This window comes from Orbicella franksi, chromosome 5 (genome assembly GCF_964199315.1).
Source record: "Orbicella franksi chromosome 5, jaOrbFran1.1, whole genome shotgun sequence".
Taxonomy (NCBI): domain Eukaryota; kingdom Metazoa; phylum Cnidaria; class Anthozoa; order Scleractinia; family Merulinidae; genus Orbicella; species Orbicella franksi.
This window is the reverse complement of record NC_138149.1, coordinates 9,053,962-9,069,900: the sequence shown is the minus strand read 5'-3', so window position 1 is coordinate 9,069,900 and position 15,939 is coordinate 9,053,962. Positions and strand designations below refer to the sequence as shown.

The window sequence follows — 15,939 nt, the reverse complement described above, 5'->3', positions numbered from 1 at the left end:
CCAACCAGCCCAAAGCTCACAGCGCCCCCCCCCCCCGCACGCCCCCCCGCCCACCATCGTAAAGACGAAAAACTCTGTTATCAAAATTGAGTCCCCGAAATGTTAGATCATCTGGAGGTTATCAGTGTGGTTTGCTTAACCTATATTCTAGCTTATTTTATGACGACGCACAAAACAGGTGGTTTAATTTGACGGTCAAAACAGTGCTGTAGTTGAGTCCATCCTCGATTATTATTGGAATAATTTCTAGCGCATGAAAACAAAGGGATCAATTTTGAAAAGCAAATTTACGGAGTAAATCTGGATTTACAAAGCTGCACGCGCAGATTCAGCAAAAGTGGATCGAATACTGATTGCGCACGGAAGTCATCACACCAATATGACGTAATTAATGAAATTCATTGTGATCTAAATGTAACAGTTACGACAGCAAATGCTCAACTAGAATCTGTCTAGAGCACATTAAGACGCTTTTAACAGGATGTTTTCACCACAGCTGTGCTTCTTGTATTTCATCAACTGCGGGTTTGTGGAGGTCACTCCCAATCAAAGTGATGATGGAAAAACTCATGCCCACAAACTTGATATAATTGCAGTCGAAGAGGAAAGTTGTCAAGAAAATAGGAGGCGCGGCTCTCGCCAAAAATGCAAAAAAGGAAAGAATTATGAGGCTAACGAAACTCGGACAAGACGCAGGGGCTGGTTTAGAAGAAACAAAATAGCGCCCATAGTTTTGCCAACTGCCGAGGAAGACCCGTCTGGTGAAGGCCCATCAGGTACCCGGAGACAACAACATGGTTCCAAACCCGAGATTTTCGATAACAAACCCATCGAAGCCTCGGATGATCATGTTTTTATAGATTTTTGTGAAACGCAGGACAGTTTTTCGCGGAGAAAAAATGGAGCCCTGGCGCTGCAGAGCTTTGCGACTTGCGCTCGCTTGAATGAGAACTTCATGAGAAAGGCTGCTTGGACACCAAAGGAGGTAGACGATAGCGATGTTTTGGAACACGAGAAGGCGTCAACTAGTTCAGCGTCTTTTTCATCGAAGGTCTCAAATGCATGGAAGGTTTTCAGACGTAGCATTTTACGCAGAGATAGCTACGTTTCTGATCAAGGGCAGGCAAGTATGAGCGGAGGGAACACTTCTGAAGCGCGGGAAACTACGGACGACCCCACAGACTTGAAGTGCTCCCAGACACAATTTCGACGGAAATCGAAACAAGGAAATTCTTCCAAGACGACAAGCAACAAACCAGTTCACAGAATTCAAGAGGTGGTAGGAGATGAATCGACTTTTGATCGGGATCTCTACATGCAGATCAACAACCTGGCCGTCACGCACGACACTGGCCAATGTGCGTTGCGTGACCCGTTCCTCGTCCAAGAGGACATTCCCCCTTTAAGTGAAGTACCCGTGGACTATCTCAATACGATTTTAGAAGATGAAGATAGCCGGAACTCCCAGAGTAAAAAGAAATCTCGATGGTCGGGTTTTCTTGCAAGAGTCAAGCGAAAGAAGAATTAACTATGGTTGTGTTTACTTGTGCCACGACTGAATGTAACGAAAGCCCCAAACTTGTAGTATCCAAACTCAAATTTCGGTCCTAAACTCCAACCGAACGGGGTGAGAAAAGGGATCGACTCGACCTTGCAGTAATTGCAAAACTGAGTAAATCCATCTTTTTGTCCCGTTGCCAACTGAGTACACTGAATATGGTTCGTTATTGCGATCACCGATCTTAATGTATGTGTTTCTGCGGAATGAAAACCTGAGTACTGTATTTAGCTGCTGGCCAACTGGCCGTAAAATATGCCTGAGAATTCCACCAGGGGAATTTCTTTGCCTGTCCGATCGACAACATATACAATTATCAAATGTATTTACCGAAAAAGCCCTATAAGCCCCCTCTCTCTTTCTCTCTCAACAGCCATGCACACCTGCGACCCCTCGTTATCATTATTTATCCCCGACCGTAGCAACATACATTGCTTTTAGTCGGGCGGGCAAAAATACCCTATCGCAAATAATGATAACTTTCTCCCATCCCCTACCTCCTAGAAAGTCTTGAAAAGAGACACCCTACTCTCGAGGGCTTAATAGGGCTTTTACGGTATCCGCCACAAATAACACAATCTGTTGTTGTTCATGTTGAAGTTGACTGGATAACATTAAAACACAGGACTCTTGCAAAACATGTTATCTTTTTCTTTATCATAACTTTTGCCCGCAGTGACTCAATTGTTCTTTAATTAAGTTATTGTAAATTTACCATTCTGTTTTAAACTACCTGAAACAAAGGAAAAATTAAATTGATCCACTTTTCCTATCTGCAATTCAAATAACAGACAAAATCTGACAAGTTGTCCACATGGTCAATTCAGCGAGTAGCCGTTTGTAGTTTGCTTCCTTGAACGATTTTCTCTGTTTCATAGTTGTTGCTGTGGTAGTTACGGGGGTAGTTATAGTCAACAAACGTGGTGCCATGTGAAATAAAGCATCTAAGTGGAATGTGCCATAGACGTCCGTCGACAAAACTAAAACACATAAGCCATATTCCTCATCTGTTGAAATGAGATACGGTTTACAAATAAACTGGGCCACACGTATCGACAAACGACGTGCCTCAACAGAAAATAAATGTTGTAGCCAAAGAGAAATGAACTGCTGGACGAAGCATTGAGTCAGTGATTAAATTCAACCGCCAGGATGTACCCGAGATCCAGTGCTGAAGATCGAAGCTCAGAAGTTCCCATGTTTCAGTCACAGAAACATATACACGGCCCACTCGATCGCTAAGGCGAGAATAGCTAGAATTATTAAAACCAAGTTGCTTTCTCTTCGTCGTGTACGACGGCCAAACGCACCCCAAGGAATTAGATCATTGATGATCAAAAGCCCCAAGATGATCACCGTCGAAACGAAGGCAACGCGAAGTGTTGGATGGTCGTAGTCAAAGAACAGATTATTCATAATCGTTCGCTTTGCTTTTAAAGCTTCTCCTTTCCAATAATTACCTCTGTAGCCGTTACCAGCGCCGTCGACGTTCAATTTTTGGCTTTGTGGCGCTCCAAGTAAATCGTGGTTCCTTTTTAAACAGAAAAATGTATTTTCAGTGTCTTAAATCAGGCGAGCGGCCGTCAATTCAATTCACAGTTAATAAATTATGCACCAAAATGAACGAAGATATTAAAATTCATAACTGTGATCGAATTTAAATTTATCCAAGCGGTACCCACTAAGGTTTTGTTTTCTTTCTTTTGTTTTGGCTGGCTGGCTGCGCTACTCGTCCCTTAAAATTTGGATTTAATAATCAACCGCTCAGAATGCGATCACCTCCTCCAATTCCTCACTAATGGAGGAAGAGGAACGGTCATCAATCGCCGCCGACCATTTGCCATGAAAGACAAAGTCTGCAACGTGCTTCGCGCTCAGAGGTGAACGCTTCGCATCGTCATCACGGTTGTTGGTGTTGTCTTTGTTAGGGTACAAAGACGGGACACGTACTATAGAAATGATCCTAGTAAGTACGGTCTTGAGTCGAAAGGAGAAACCGGACGGCCTCAACGAATCTTACTTTTTCACGCTTGTGGGACGTTGTCTAAAACCGTTTATTGAAGACCGCTTACGCGCATGCGTGCTTTGAGGCTCAGCAACAGTTTTGCTCTGATAAGACTTGAAACCGTGAAGTAAAAACTGGCCGACAATAACTATCGTGTCATTCACCGTAAAGGCTCCAAAATCAAAATTATAACGACAACCCCAAATTAACAGAATATCCGTGACGATACAATTTCACTGTTGTTATAAGTCAGCCAGCCTACTCGGTACCCTGTGAGACAGAGATTCTCCTCTCTTTATGCTCTGTGAGAGACGAGAGGGAGCCTCTGCTCGCAACCGCTCGATCGTTTGATCAGCCGCCGTCTACAACAAGAGAGGAATACATTGGCTTTTGACAAGTTTTAGATATAACGGGTTTAAAACTAACGCATGACAGATAGGATTCAAAACGCTGTCCGTTTGTGAGACTGTTAAAACTATCCGCTCTCCTGTGATTGGCTAAGATTTACAATTGCTAGGATTTCGTCGTGTTCTCGTCTAATACAAACCTTTGCCAATGAATAACCGGAAGTGCTTGATCTTTTGGTGTTTGCACAGTTCCAGAATCTATCGTTGTGCATAAGTTCACCTCAACAAGCTGGTCAATGTCAAACGAACATAATGTGAGGATTGATAGATTTTAATTTTTCCAAAACAGGTTGTTTATCTGCATCTAGCTTGCAGTTTCCGAAGCACGCGCTGTACATCCTCTTCTGGCTAAAATTAAGGAAGAGGGTCATACAGGGGGTCTCTGGCACGGTTCACGAACGGAAAAAATAGAGGATCACGGATCACGGAAATAAAAATTTCGTTTTCCCGAATCGCGAAAATAAGCAAGTAAGATACTTTTTTTAATAACCTGTTCTTACACTAGAAGCAGTGTTTGAAGAAAGTAAAATCGCGAATGGCTAAGTCAAGGCTCCATATTGCAAATCGCATACTTAAGTCACTCTCGATAAACGACTCTAACCATTCGGAGGACTTGCGTCTGAAAATCACGTAGAATAGAGTAGTAAAATCACGAATATCGGTTAATACTTTTCTTCACGGGTCACGCAAAACTTTCAGGTCACGAGTCACGAAGAATAATTTCCTAAATTCACGTTTCACGGAAAATAAAATCAGCTAATCACACATCACGAGAATACCCCTGTACGACCCTCAAAGAACGCAAATAGGCCATTTCCGAGTTGCCTTTTGCCTCTGTGTCAAAACGAGTCTTCTTGCAAAACCATTAATAAGAAAATGTGTTCCACCTACACGTTCATTTTCATGCACATCAAACTCATTTTCATATGAAGGGTCTTGCACGAAGATTCGTTTTCAAACAGAGGCACAAGGTAACTTGGGAATGGCCTATTGAGACAGTATTAAAAATAGAAAAATTACTTTTCGCAATCGTGCAGAAACTAACGATCTATTTACAAACGATCACACGTTGTTTTAAGTGTTTCCTACATGATGGTCGACCTCTGTGGTCACATAATAGGCCAGAGCTAGCTCGAAAGTATGGAAAACGGAACTAGTTGTAAGCCATGATTTAAGATAGTTTTCATAAATATGATCGCCATTCATGAACGCCAATTCCCTATCCACACAATTCCACCATCCATGCCATTCCTTATTGTTTCCTCGGGATCATGCATTTGCGGTCCAATGTGCAAGCGAGCATGACCATGCGTATAAGCATAAGCATAAAAGGAGCTTATGTTTATGTCGCTATTGTGTCCAGTGGGGACATGTTGGCATAAGCCAAAGGGAAAGAGTGTCGTTTTCAGCCAATCAGCGAGTACTTTACGCTTATGCCAACTATGAGAAGAAAGCTTATGCTCAGTTACGCTTATGTCACAGCTGACCTCGCAAACGCATAAGCTCAGTCTTATGCTTATGCTTGCATCGTAACACCAAGCTTATCATTATACAGACCCGTAAAACATGGGTTGAGAGTTAGTGAGTTTTGTCCGTCACCAGGACCCAACACGTTCTCCTCCAATCGGAAAACGCGTGAGTTGAGTGCTACTTAACACGACCCCTCAAGCATGTAGTGTTTAAACGATAATCGTGTTTTAAATAAAGGATTTTACTTACTTTACTTACTTACTTTACTTAACAAAACAGCTTTATATGTGCTGAAGCGTCTTTTGATGTATGGGTTCAGACATAGTTATGTCTTCAAAGAACGCTGTCACTATAAGAAGTCTCATTGAAAAAGATCTAAAGGAAGCCTATTTTCTTCCCCAGAAACCGTCTTCGTATTGCAAGGGGTACAGGTTCTTGAACGATAAGGAATACCAGATATTCGATTACCCACCGTGTCCACTTGATTCTCGCCGGTTTTTGTTGCCATTTCGTCATCTTCCCGCAGCCGGGAATGAAATTCCAATTATTATGGAGTGTAAACTAGAATCTTACTTGCGACATCATTGGAAACAATGGCTTCCCGCTTTCCCTCCCGTAGTTATCAAGTCATTGGACGAAGGACTGCAAGATGATGTCCCAGTTGTCACAACAGCGGAGCTTCAAGGTATCCACAAGCACAAACACAGTGTACATCCAGATGTCATCTACGAGGTACAACTCAAGGGCTCGATACGCGGACATTAATGCGCCTTTGCCAAGACAATTCGGCGAAGACGCCATATCTTATCCTTGCATTGTTAAAGTCAACATAAGCTCGGATGGTATGGGCAACCGTCTCGTCAAGAATGAGGGCGAATTGTTCGTCACTTTGCGTCAAATCAGAGATGTGTGCAACTGGAACGGAGAGATTGTGTTTCAAGAATTCATCCCTGGGGACAAAGAATTGCCCAGCTTCGAATTTTATCTGCACAAATCGGGGGAATTATTCTGGGTCGGCACAAGCGCGGGAAGATTCGATGGAATTTTTGAGTGGACTTCTTGAACAGTGGACTGGGACAAACAAGAGGTCTTTGAGGAAATGGTGCACGAAGAGTTCACGTTACCGATTAAAAAATGCCTACATGAGAGAGGCTCAGGCTACTTTGGCTTGGCCACTTTTAAGGTTCTTATCACAGACCACGGATGGTACCTGGTTGACCTGAATCCATGGATTGGCGGCGACACTACACACTTATTACTGGCTCGTTACATGGCTTTGGACATTGGTCTGAAGCATTCAGCAACTTTCTGCTGCAAGAAGCACAGAAGCACAGCTAAAATGTTGGTTGAAAAGGCAGATGCCAACAGCAAAAAAGGCAAAGGAATAATAATTATACTATCTGCCGCTGATGTAGGCGAAGAGTGCGTGTCTGATTTGTCTGTTTTTGCCAACACAACTAAAGAGGTGCAAACTCTTTTTCACAACTTTATAAACAACTGATTTGAGGACTGTGTAGATGGATTTTGTTTCACTTTAAACGACATGGTAGTATTATATTACTGGCCAAAACTGTAGGCTTCGTTTAGACCGAAACAAACTTTTGATCAATAGAAACCAGTTCACTGGATGTGTTATGATGTGAAAAAAGTTTCTCTTTGCGCTATGATGACCATTAGCTTTTGTACTTGCTCAATATATTGTGGTTTTGCCGTAGTACTGTAGCACTAGCATGTGATATTAATCCAAGTTGGCCAAGGATTATATTTAACAAATATTCCACGAGCGCGTGTTGGATATGAGATGTAAGATTAGCCTGCGAACAGGCTGCTGGTGAACACGCAAAAAAAATGGGCTAGCCAAGAGTCGAGCGCGAAACTTAGATAAGTCAACTGATGAGTTTGGCTATAGTCATCTAACAACCAACGAGCACGAGTGAAATAATGTTTTGTATTAAAAACGTTCCCAAAATATAGAAAAGTAAACTAAAATAAAAATAAAATCTCCCCAAAAAAGTTACGCGTACCCTCTGACAGCACCGCTCGGAGATAAGCAAACCATCAAACGCGTTTTAAACCCGTTGACAAAAAGAATTCAACGCGTGGGTGCGTTTTCACAAACACATTTGGAAACCCGTTTTTCATTAGCGCGTTTTGCCTTTGTTAATCATCTCGTCAACTCCAATTTGTTTTCTTTTGTGCACTTACTCAATCGACCCAAGTGACGCTTTGAACTGAATTGAAGATGGATGTGATTACAAAATTTTGTTTTCCTTGAAAAGTGACTTGATGTTAATTTTCGCTTATTTTCCTGTGAATCATGATCAAGGGAAATTAAAGGAGTTACGTCATGGTTTGTACGTCTTGAAAAGTTTGGCCTAAATTGTTATGTTCGTCGTTTGTAATCCGTGTCAATCTTGCCCATCCTTAACCATCCTCGCTCCTTTATGGTCTATTATTATCTCTTTGGTGTTTTTCTATCTTAGTGAACTATTATTTTCAGGTTTCCTTGAATTTAAAGGCAATTCTGTACTCAGCCAAAATAACTCGTGCAGCAACATCTTCGCATGATTTTGATCTTAACATACGTCACCACAGTTTTGAATTAGTTTTAACACGCCATCCTTGTAAAGCAGCTGTTAGCCAGTGTAGTTTAGGTTAGTCAGTTTAGTTACTGATAATTAGTTGATCTTTTATCATTTTGTAATCTTTGCTGGCGGAAGGATTTACCGTGTATAAATAAAGTTACCATTACCGTTACTCAAAATACCGCGACTGAGCTACCTTAAGTACTACAACAAACAAACAACGTGACACCTAACATTTGCACACTGTCAGTAAAATTTGGAATCAACACGACAAGCAGACACCACGTTACTGATTTATATGCTTTGGATCTTCACCGGCTTTCCGTCGACTATGTTGTGTGTGATGCTGAAACTTACTCGGCGTCAAATTCACAACTAATAGAGATAGATCAGATCTACTTGAAAATTCACACTGAGCGGCAAGGTAATCAACTGATTACAATCTCCCTGGGAGATTGAACCCGGGTGCATGCCCGGGGGAAAATTTGAAAAGAACCCTTGCGGGGTACCAAGTTCCTGTTTTGTGAACGTGGCTTGAAATATTTTTCCACCTAAGAGGTTCCAATTCTAAAACAACACATTATCTCCCGTCATATTTATTCGGATCAATAACCTAAAAAGTCTCCTTCGCAGCCGTTATTAGGGTCGTCACGCAACGCTCCTCCCCACTAACGGCCGTTAGTGGGGAGGAGCGTTGCGTGACGACCCTAATAACGGCTGCGAAGGAGACTATAACCTAAAAAGTACCCCAAAAGCCCACGCTGTGGACCTTTTGAGGCTGAACACCCGAAGACGCACCAATACCGCTTTTTTTAATCCCTAAAAGGTAGGACAAGCACTACCCGTCCCTTTTATATGAGACCTTCCTCCCGAATTGTTCGGCTTGCTCAGAATGTAAAAAAGCGTAATTCATGGTAAAAGCCCCTCGCGTGACACCTGCCGTGACGGAAGGCAAGCGACGAAAAAAGAGTATGGTAAACAAAAATATTGTGACAAAAAATATTTCTGGCTGAAGATTTGATGTAGCCAAATCATTAGTGGACTAGTACATGTAGGCGATTGAGGACGAGAACGACTTTTCAATTCTAGTTTGCAGGTCTTCACATTATTATCGCGTCACATGCCCATCTCATCCATGAGCTACCCTCTCTGCCTAAAACCAACATGAACAGCGAGGCCCCCGGAAACGTCACTGGTATGAACTTCGAAAATCGTACTCGTCCGCAATCTCGTACTCGTAGCCTAATCTAAAGCTCCCTAATTATCATTTGTTTAGAGTAACGCGAGACTTGTTTGTTGTCATGATGTTTTCAAAAGACAAGATAACAGGAGTGGATCTATCATTATATAATGTTAGTGGCTCTATGCATTTACGTACAGTCCAACCCCTATTAAGCGGCCACCTATCAAACGGCCACCCCTATTGAGCGGCCAGTAATCAAAGTTCCAATGATGGCTTTTCTTTTGTTTTTACCTCTATTAAGCGACCAATCTCCTTGAAGCGGCCACTATCCATTTCCCCGAGGGTGGCCGTTTAACTGGGGTTCGACTGACTGTATACGCGTATACACGTACAAATGTCTCTGTTTCTGTTAGAAGTATTATACATTTGATTAGTATAGAGTGTGTGCATTGTCACGCAATAAAAAATAAAATCAAAAACTATGCGGTGGATAAAGTCAAGAAATTGTGATATTGTAGACAATAAATATAGAAGACAGTTCTCCACGTTTAAGGTGTGTGCGTTGTCCCAAAGTCGAGATATTCGTCGAAATGTTCCGCGCAAAATTGTAGAGCCTAGTATGGAGCCGCCATGTTAGAGGACCCCCTTAGTCCTCCAATATGGCGGCCGGAAAATAGTGTAAACATCTGGAACTTACTTTAGCTATCTAGACAACTGATTATCTAAACCGAACCAAAAAACATTTACACAATAACTTTTCCTAATACTTTAACTCCTAAAATGGCTAAAAATCACGAGATAAGTGTATATTTTTCGACAAACGCGATCTTATCTTCATGTCACGCACCCCCATAACTCCGAAATTCAAAATGCGCTGGTTTCCAAACGAAGGACGCTATTGAGCTGGAAAGTTGTAAACAGATATAAATTTAATACCTCTTATGCCTGATGAGGATGAAACCTTTAGGGGCTCTTTCGTTTGGGAATTGAGAATTTAATGATGTCACGTGAACACACTCTATTTGAAGTTCTTTGTATGAGAGATGATTGTTAAAATAAAGACGACTATTTTATTGCGTTTTAAGGTAATTCCCCTGAAATAAAACTGCACATAGCTTTTTGTTCAGACTTTGTCCAATAAATATTTGTCATATGAGAACTTTAATTATAAAATAAAAAAGGGGGTGTTCATGCTCGTTAAGGAGCAGTGAGGCATTGAAAATGTCCCATTTTAGCGTTATTTAATGCTTATTACAAGAACGCATTCCAAGTTATTGTAAACTCTTTGTGAGCCCAGACTCATGAACACACGCCTCAAACTACACTCAATAGTTGTGTCGGACACAAATAAACTTTTTAAGTTTGATTTTGACAGACAGCTGAATCCTTGTTAAAATATTATATCAAGGTAAATCCGCCATGTTTTCAATTTGCGCGTACACGAACACGCGCTAATGACGCCATAAATTATGCGCAGTAAGGATGCGCAATGCAATACTGGGGAATGACCTTAAACGTCGTGTTTAATACTTTTACCAGGCCCCGTTTTACTAGTTCGTGTTTTTTACTAGTCTGCACGTTTTGCTAATCCATGTTTTACCAGTCCATGTTTTACTAGTCCTCGTTTTACTAGATCTCGTTTTACTAGTCCTCTTTTTACTAGTCCTCGTTTTACTAGTCCCCGGTTTACTAGTCCGTCTATTCCTAGTCCAGTCCACTCTATTCTGGCGGCTTAAAGTGTAACGCTACACCGCGTTGATACGCTTACATAACTCATATCTTCGATCGATTTCTGGAGTCGTGAAGCGTATTTTGATGGGTTCAAACATCGTTATGTCTTCAAAGAACGCTATCACTATAGGAAGTCTCATTGAAAAAGATCTAAAGGAAGCCTATTTTCTTCCCCAGAAACCGTCTTCGTATTGCAAAGGGTACAGGTTCTTGAACGATAAGGAATACCAGATATTCGATTACCCACCGTGTCCACTTGATTCTCGCCGGTTTTTGTTGCCATTTCGACACCTTCCAGCAGCCGGGAAGGAAATTCCAGTTATTATGGAGTGTAAACCGGAATCTTACTTACAACATCACTGGAAACAATGGCTTCCCGCTTTCCCTCCCGTAGTTATCAAGTCATTGGACGAAGGACTGCAAGATGATGTCCCAGTTGTCACAACAGCGGCGTTTCAAGGTATCCCCAAGCACAAACACAGTGTACATCCAGATGTCATCTACGAGGTACAACTGAAGAACTCGATACTCGACGTTAATGTGCCTTCGCCAAGACAATTCGGCGAAGACTCCGTATCTTATCCTTGCATTGTTAAAGTCAACATGAGCTCGGATGGTATGGGCAACCGTCTCGTCAAGAATGAGGGCGAATTGTTCGCCACTTTGCGTCAAATCAGAGATGTGTGCAACTGGAAAGGAGAGATTGTGTTTCAAGAATTCATCCCTGGAGTCAAAGAAGTGCCCAGCTTCCAATTTTATCTGCACAAATCGGGAGAATTATTCTGGGTCGGCACAACCACAGGAGGATTCGATGGAATTTTTGAGTGGACTTCTGGAACAGTGGACTGGGACAAACAAGAGAGCTATGAGGAAATGGTGCACGAAGAGTTCACTTTGCCGATTAAAAAATACCTACATGAGAGAGGCTACTTTGGCTTGGCCACTTTTGAAGTTCTTATCACAGACCATGGAAGGTACCTGGTTGACCTAAATCCACGGATTAGCGGCGAAACTACACACTTATTACTGGCTCGTTACATGGCTTTGGACATTGGTCTGAAGCATTCAGCAACTTTCTGCTACAACAAGCACAGAACTACAGCTAAAATGTTGGTTGAAAATGCAGATGCCATCAACAAAAAAGGCAAAGGAATAATTATCATACTATCTGCCGCTGATGTGGGCAAAGAGTGTGTGTCTGACTTGTCTGTTTTTGCCAAGACAACTGAAGAGGTGCAAACTCTTTTTCACAACTTCATAAGCAACTAATGAGAACTGTATGGATGAATTTTATTTCACATTTAATATTACATGGTAGTAATGTTACCATAAATGAAGGTTTTTTGGACCACAGCAACTGTTGATCAGTAGAAACCAGTTTACTGGATATGTTATCATAACAATTAAGGTCTCTCTTTGATACGAGGACTATTAGCTTTTGTACTTATACAGTAAATAATTGTAGTTTAGGAATATTAGGATTGGATTGGATATTAATCCAAAATTGCCAAAGACTATAATAATTAATTATCAATTATTCCATGAGCATGTGTTGGATATGAGAGGATAGATTTGCCAATGAGGTTGGCTGTTATCATCTCACATCCCACAAGTGCAAAAGGAATAATTTTTTATTAACTACGCCCCCAAAATATAGAAAACAAAAATAAAAATATTAAAAGATAGTGCCTTAAGGTTACAGTATACCTTCAGGGGTGTCTCGCGCGCAAGCGATGTAGCGCGTGTAGTTTAAGCTGTAGATACCTAAACCCCTATATCAAATTAAAGCTTATGGAGCTGGCTATCAAACTATACCAAGAATTTTGAAAGAAAATGAATTCTCGAATTTTTCACGACCACTAAATGCGAGCGCCCGAATCACCTTTCGAAAGCTACAAGTCAAAGCGAATTTCGTTTTTCGCCAATTTAATTTTTTCCTCGGTTTCAGGGCCCAAAGCGCTTAAAAAACGTGTCTGCGTTTTGGCATATTCAATTGCAGTAAAAAGTTACAGAACATTTTCGAAATAGGATTTAAAAAATGTGGAGTGATTGTACAAAAATCGCTCTCGAAGAAAAAGTATTTCGAAATTAACAATTCCCAGACACGCTTTTGTAGTTTATATGTTAAACTAGCCACTGTCCAAATTTAAGAGCAATTGAACAAATTCCCTTTGAGTTATAACTCTTTAAAGTGTCTGCTTCAAGTGAAAAAATTTATTCGAGAAAAACAGCGCTAATAAAAATTTTCTGCTTCGCAAACAAACTCCGCCCACAAAGGCCTTCAACTGGGTTCTCAGATAACTAAGCCAATCAGGGCAGGGAAAGTTTACTACCGTTAACCTCCTGGTGAAATTTACGCGCGAATCTCTAAAAAACTCTTGTGTTTCGCAATGCGCTCAAGGAACCGAAGGCAGAGAGATAATTTTTCTGTAGCTCAGTTTTTCTTGAAGCTGGTCTGGCAAAATGGGGAAGACTGAAAACGGATACGAACGCTAGAGTGGCTGAGCGAAGGAAACAAACACAAGAAAGCGCGGAGAGCAACTGTGTGTGGGCAACTGTGCATGGATAATATTTCAAATGGTCTCAATGAGTCCGACGATTCGTCGATATCGGACTCATCAGGAGAGTCTCTGTCAGTATCCCCGTTATTGCTGTCAAGTTCCGAAATTTTTACAGAACCTTTCTTTTCTCTTACCACGAATATTTGCCCGCCTTATACGATGACTATAGCTTCATCCGCGTGGCGAACTTTCGCTTCTTCACTCCTTGATGTATTTTCATTCGTTCTTCGCTGTTTTCGCTTTTTCGAACTGGTCCATGGTTTAAACGTGGTCTATGTTTACTTATAACATAATAGAGACACGCCTAATACCAAAAATGCTGGGTAGTCAGAACAACAATGCTGATCAACTGAACAGTCAATTCGTGACATCCATATAGGTAATTCCCGCGAAAATCGTCTCGGTTGATTGCATACGCGCCATAGGGCTGTCAATCAAGAGGTAAACTTTTACTTCCGGTGAAAACGTAAAACCGCCATTTCTCCGCCAATATTTAGCCTTTTTCAATTTTTTTTTCCAGAAATTAGAGATTATTCTTCGACCACTATTTTGACTCAAAAATCCAAATTTGAAGAAAATTGCCGACCCGAAGGTATACTGTAACCTTAAAAAGTTACACTTCCATACTTGTACTCTGAGCATGGTATAAATTTTCTCATGTACCATGATGGCTAAGCCAATGAGAACTCTTGAATTGCATTATCTAATATGATCCAGTGTTTAATAATAAACAATTAGATTAATTGAGCTCAAGATTTTTACGAGGTGATAGTTGATGAGGGCAAAGGCTGAATCAACTCAATATATCACCTCTTAGTATAAATCTACTAACGTTCTATCATGGATGCCGTTCTCTGATTGGCTACGCTACTCACTATCTGTTCTGCTGTAGATAGTGAGTAGTGTGCTAATGCCCGCTAGTTAACAAAGTGACAGCTGCTTCTTGGTGTTTTCAAAGTGCCTGTGAAGAGGATGTAGATAAAGTTTGGAACGACTAGTAGATTTATACCGAAACAATTAGATTATTCGCTCCGCCCTCGTCAACTGTCACTGATAGAAATCTCAAGCTCATAAATAAATCTAATCATTTAATAAATCTAATCGTTTAAGTATCGGTCCATATAAGAAGGATAGCACCACGCGGCAAGGAATGCAAAAAGGTGCTAACTTTTGTGCAATTTTGCTATTGTTGTACCATACTTCTGATTGGCTCAATCAATAAACTCTACCAAAACTTCAGATAGCTGTTTATACATTAATGCGTAACTGATCAACTATCTTCCTTTCAACAAAACCTGTTCTGAGTCTAAATACCACAGTAATCCTACGTGGGGAACATTGGAAAATTGGAAGCTTTTATTGTCTTTGTTTACGACTGTTGTGATTGGTTGAATGTTTTAACACAAAGGAAACTACCTTTCAAAATAGAGTTAAAATACATTTTATTTCATAAACCTTCTTTCCATCGGTTGATTCATTCTACGTATGAAAACACAACCGTTTTGATGTGGGGAAAGCGTATTGCCACAGAATAATAGAAAATGCTACAGTTCTTATCTGGATCATTACTTAATAGAAATCGAGAGTGAAAGATCTAATAATAATATTGTTTTTGTAGAATTTTAACTAAATTTTCATTAAAATGAAATGATCTCCAAGCATTTCTCAACGTAGTGTTAAACTTCATGCTTTAGCAAAATAGCAGAGAATGAATTGTTATTTGAAACTTGCAATTGTGCACCTGCCCTCATCTGTTCATTGAAACATTCTGAGGTTTTAAACTTGCAAAACAGTCAGTATCCTTTCTTTACAGTTCTTAGGAATGTAACTATCCAGCAATATTTCTAAATCTTCCTCCAAACAGTAGAGAAACTAGAAAACATTGCACTTTAATGGCTGATTTTTAGTATTTGAGCAGCTCAGCCAATCAGATTGCACCATTTTCATTAGTGTTACTAGTAGAATTCTGCTTAAGAAATAGAAAACATGTACCGTGTTTCTATCGAGTTATAGAAACACGAGTGGAAGTTTGGGAGAATGAGGAATGTGGGAACACGAGCTGCAGGCCAGTTTTTCTACAGCTTTTTCCAGTTCTCCCAAACTTTCACTTCCTGGAGCTTTGGAAGTTCAATATAAACATTGTCGGTCAAGGCAGTCACTTCTAAATAAATGTCTATTACTGCATTTTAAACTTACATTACTTTCACACTATTATAGAATTAAGGGCCCTCTTCACCATTACCATATCACTAAAATATATAATATCAAAATATCTCGCAATCATTGTAAATTTATTCTCATCTACATTGTATAACAAAAACTACAGTTTGTTCAGAAAGGATCTAGATCATCACCAGTCTCCTTATGCTGGGGCATTCGACTGGCACGGAAACATGCAAAAGTTAATGGGCTCTTTCCTTGTTCCATGCTAGCAACAAA

The 15,939-nt window shown here is 40.6% G+C and overlaps 1 protein-coding gene, 1 non-coding gene and 1 pseudogene across 2 annotated transcripts; 2 read left to right on the top strand and 1 right to left on the bottom strand.

Annotated features, from left to right (window-relative positions):
* Positions 1–3,317: 3,317 nt before the first annotated feature.
* LOC145488751 (small nucleolar RNA U3) lies at positions 3,318–3,538 on the bottom strand. The gene has a single exon (XR_014049535.1). It is a non-coding gene; the product is annotated as a small nucleolar RNA U3 (small nucleolar RNA).
* Positions 3,539–5,693: 2,155 nt separating this feature from the next.
* On the top strand, positions 5,694–6,964 carry LOC145488741 (uncharacterized; annotated as a pseudogene).
* A 4,029-nt stretch (positions 6,965–10,993) lies between these two features.
* Positions 10,994–13,154, top strand: LOC145486419 (formate-dependent phosphoribosylglycinamide formyltransferase-like). Its single transcript, XM_081465081.1, has one exon. The coding sequence runs from the start codon at positions 11,024–11,026 to the stop codon at positions 12,206–12,208; it is 1,185 nt and encodes a 394-aa protein (XP_081321207.1). The 5' UTR covers positions 10,994–11,023; the 3' UTR covers positions 12,209–13,154.
* The last annotated feature ends 2,785 nt before the right edge of the window (positions 13,155–15,939 follow it).

Coding starts and splice junctions, on each gene's coding strand:
- LOC145486419 (XM_081465081.1), top strand. CDS start 11,024: ATGGGTTCAAACATCGTTATGTCTTCAAAGAACGCTATCACTATAGGA.